The 1,240-nt window shown below is 52.4% G+C and overlaps 1 protein-coding gene across 1 annotated transcript in view; it reads right to left on the bottom strand.

The window, feature by feature from the left end:
* Positions 1–317: 317 nt before the first annotated feature.
* Positions 318–1,240, bottom strand: part of Atp4b (ATPase H+/K+ transporting subunit beta) — an 8,049-nt gene continuing 7,126 nt past the window's right edge. Inside the window, exons 5-6 of the mRNA XM_021170159.1 lie at positions 1,117–1,227; positions 318–479 (exon numbers count right to left, since the gene is read on the bottom strand). Coding sequence (XP_021025818.1) covers positions 318–479; positions 1,117–1,227 — 273 coding nt within the window. The remainder of the gene's footprint in view (positions 480–1,116; positions 1,228–1,240) is intronic.

Below are 1,240 nucleotides of genomic sequence, written 5' to 3' on the forward strand. Positions count from 1 at the left end.
TAGTTCATATTGAAGTGCAGGACAGACAAATGATCACAGGACAGAAATGTGGACAGATAGGCCTTCCCTTAGTGGCAGCCGGACTCTGGGTCCCCAGTGTTAACCCCACAGCTCCGATAGGATTGCGCTCACGTGAGGGTTGGTGATACTCGGGGAGTGCTGGGCTGGAGCACTTCCTGGTGTCAGCAGATGGGCAGTGGTATCAGCTCTGGACCGTGATGGAAGTGGCTGTGCATGCTGGCCAGCAGAGGCTGTGCAGTCAGGAAGAGTGTCCATCCGTGTCCACCCATCTGAGGGGTGGACACCACTCCCGCGACTTACTTCTGTATTGTAAGTTTGAACTCCACCTTCCCTTCATAGGGGTCATGGGGATTGTTGAAGATCACGTGGTCTGCCAGGATCTTGCACACAATGTTGACTTGCATGTTCTTGGGGACATTGAGGAGCTTGGCTGCCACCAGAGGGTTGCTGTAGTGGGGCTGAAGTGGAAGCACAGGGGGGCAGGGGTGACATGCTTGACAAAACCCTGATGTCAAGAAAAACAAGGCTAACTGAAGAGGGGAGAGGCAGGNATAAAGGACTCCTCTGAGGGTCTGTCCTGGGGTCAGGTCTGCTGGCCCAAAGGAGCCCTTGGATCACAGAGCGGCTGGTGTCTGCCCACAGAGCGAGGAGGAACAATGACTCTTGGGACTGCAGGTGGCAAACAGCACGTGAGAGCAGCATGGAGAGAGAAATCACTTTAGAGAGATTCTCAGACACTAGATGATGTGGGAGAGCCTGCACCCGAAGGGAATCAGGCTGAGAGCCATGACATTTTGGGAGTGTGGGGGTGCATTTTTAGGTGGGTATGAGAAGTGTTCAGGACTGGCTAAGTCATGCCTTTCTTTTGTTCATTTTTTCCAAGAGAGAATCTCATGCAGCCCAGATTGGCCTTGAACTTCTATGTAGCCAAAATGACCTTAGGCTCACGATCCTCCTGCCTCCGCCTCCAAGTACTGATGGGATCACTTTGCTCTGCCTTTTTTTTTTTTCTTTTTTAAAATAGAAACTGGCTTCCCTGTTGCTAAGTCTGAGGTAATTCAGCNAGTGCCCTGTGGCAGAGTGAAGCAGACCTACCTGTGCTTTCTTGCCATAGTAGGGGAAATAGTGGAGACTGAAGGTGCCGTTGGGGGGGTAGTACTCGACCTGCAGGGGTTCAGTGTCCTTCCGGGGCTTTTGAGGATCATCCTGGGGAGGAGAG

The sequence above is a fragment of the Mus caroli genome, chromosome 8 (assembly GCF_900094665.2).
Source record: "Mus caroli chromosome 8, CAROLI_EIJ_v1.1, whole genome shotgun sequence".
Lineage (NCBI taxonomy): Eukaryota > Metazoa > Chordata > Mammalia > Rodentia > Muridae > Mus > Mus caroli.